Source organism: Aplysia californica, unplaced genomic scaffold (assembly GCF_000002075.1).
Source record: "Aplysia californica isolate F4 #8 unplaced genomic scaffold, AplCal3.0 scaffold01494, whole genome shotgun sequence".
In the NCBI taxonomy this organism is placed as follows: Eukaryota; Metazoa; Mollusca; class Gastropoda; order Aplysiida; family Aplysiidae; genus Aplysia; species Aplysia californica.
The window spans coordinates 57,312-58,714 of NW_004798764.1; the positions used below are offsets into that span (position 1 = coordinate 57,312).

The window sequence follows — 1,403 nt, forward strand, 5'->3', positions numbered from 1 at the left end:
TCCCCAAGGCCTTCCACGCTTTCTCATGTTTGGGTTTTTTTCGGTCAGATTTCTGTTTATCTCTCTATCAGAATGTCCGCCCGTCTGTCTGTTTGTCTGTCCACCTGTCACTCTGCCTTCGTGACTTCTCTGCGTTGTTAAATTTTGCTCCTATTCGTTCTTTTTGTGCGATCTCTGCTTGAGTTCGTATTCAAATTTATTTGACGCAGAATGACTGGAGGGCTTTGCCCCGAACTTAAAATAAAGAAAAGAAAAAAATCTGAATCTATCAAAGTTCGTCTTTTGCCCGGGAGGCCCTCTGATTTATAAAACATTTCTCAACTGGCGCTCTAGTTACATAGCTGATTTTTGTCTCGTAAATAAATTGGCTATTTTATAACATCATGAATTTGTTGTCTGGTAATTGATCAGGACAATGTCATTTTTTATGCATGATTTATGTCTGATCTTCTCTATGCTGATCCTTTCTCTTATGTTCTCATCGTGCCTACAGGCAAGTGCTTTCAAAACTTATGAAAAGTTAGATCATGAAATATCTTGTTAATTTGTAATGGAGATGTTCTAGATCTAGTCCGTTCTGCAAACTTATACTTCCCACCGGCATATTTGTCTTAACTGTATTTTTAAAATGTTTCTGTATTTGCAGCGGCCCAGAGTCCGAGCGCTCAAGTGTTTGAAGGTCTGACGTCAGAGGATGACGGGTTCAAACTCCTGCTGGTAGAGGACGACAAGGCATTTGTTGGAGCCAAGTAAGTGCACGTGCACCCACGCACTACTTTCAACTTTTGCCTCACACCAAACAATGGTTTTCTCAAGGGCGAGTTGTTTTCCGGGGTTAATCGAGTGTCTAAATATAAATTGTATAGTTGGTGTCTGGTTGTCTATCTCTCCTCTTTCTTTTCTGTGTATACGACTCTCTTTTATTGACGCCTCTAATTCTAATCTTCAGCACTTATAGGACCTATTTGTGTTTCAAGGGCCGTAAAACTCGTTCAAAACCTTATTAAAAAAACCTCTTGCTATTCCAGTCGGTTGTATTTCCTACCGCAGAGCGTTTGAGAATGGAAGACGTACCTGATTTTCATCCGATAAAAAAAGAACCCCAAAACGAAAACTCGTTTTTTTGGCTTCTTATTTATTACCATTCCTTTCCACTGATTGTTCTATTCATATTTGTTTTGACAGTTTCAAATTTTGAATTCACATCAGATATCAGAATTCTGTCCCCCAGTCGTCTCGAAGATACGTGATTTCATTTTCATGATTTATTTTTTGTTTGTTTTGTTTTTGGTTTAATTTGTTTTCCTTTCCCTCCACAGAAACCGTGTGTACTATATGTCGTTACAGGATACGAGGAATATATCGGTGAGTAGCAAGCTCTCTCTCTCTCTCTCTCTCTCTCT

General features: G+C 39.1%; 1 protein-coding gene across 1 annotated transcript in view; it reads left to right on the top strand.

The window, feature by feature from the left end:
* Nucleotides 1-1,365, top strand: part of LOC106013909 — a gene marked incomplete at its 3' end in the record, with an annotated part of 46,886 nt that extends 45,521 nt beyond the window's left edge. Inside the window, 2 exon segments of the mRNA XM_013090768.2 lie at nt 647-749; nt 1,320-1,365. Of these exon segments, the coding sequence (XP_012946222.1) occupies nt 647-749; nt 1,320-1,365 (149 nt within the window).
* Nucleotides 1,366-1,403: the final 38 nt, after the last annotated feature.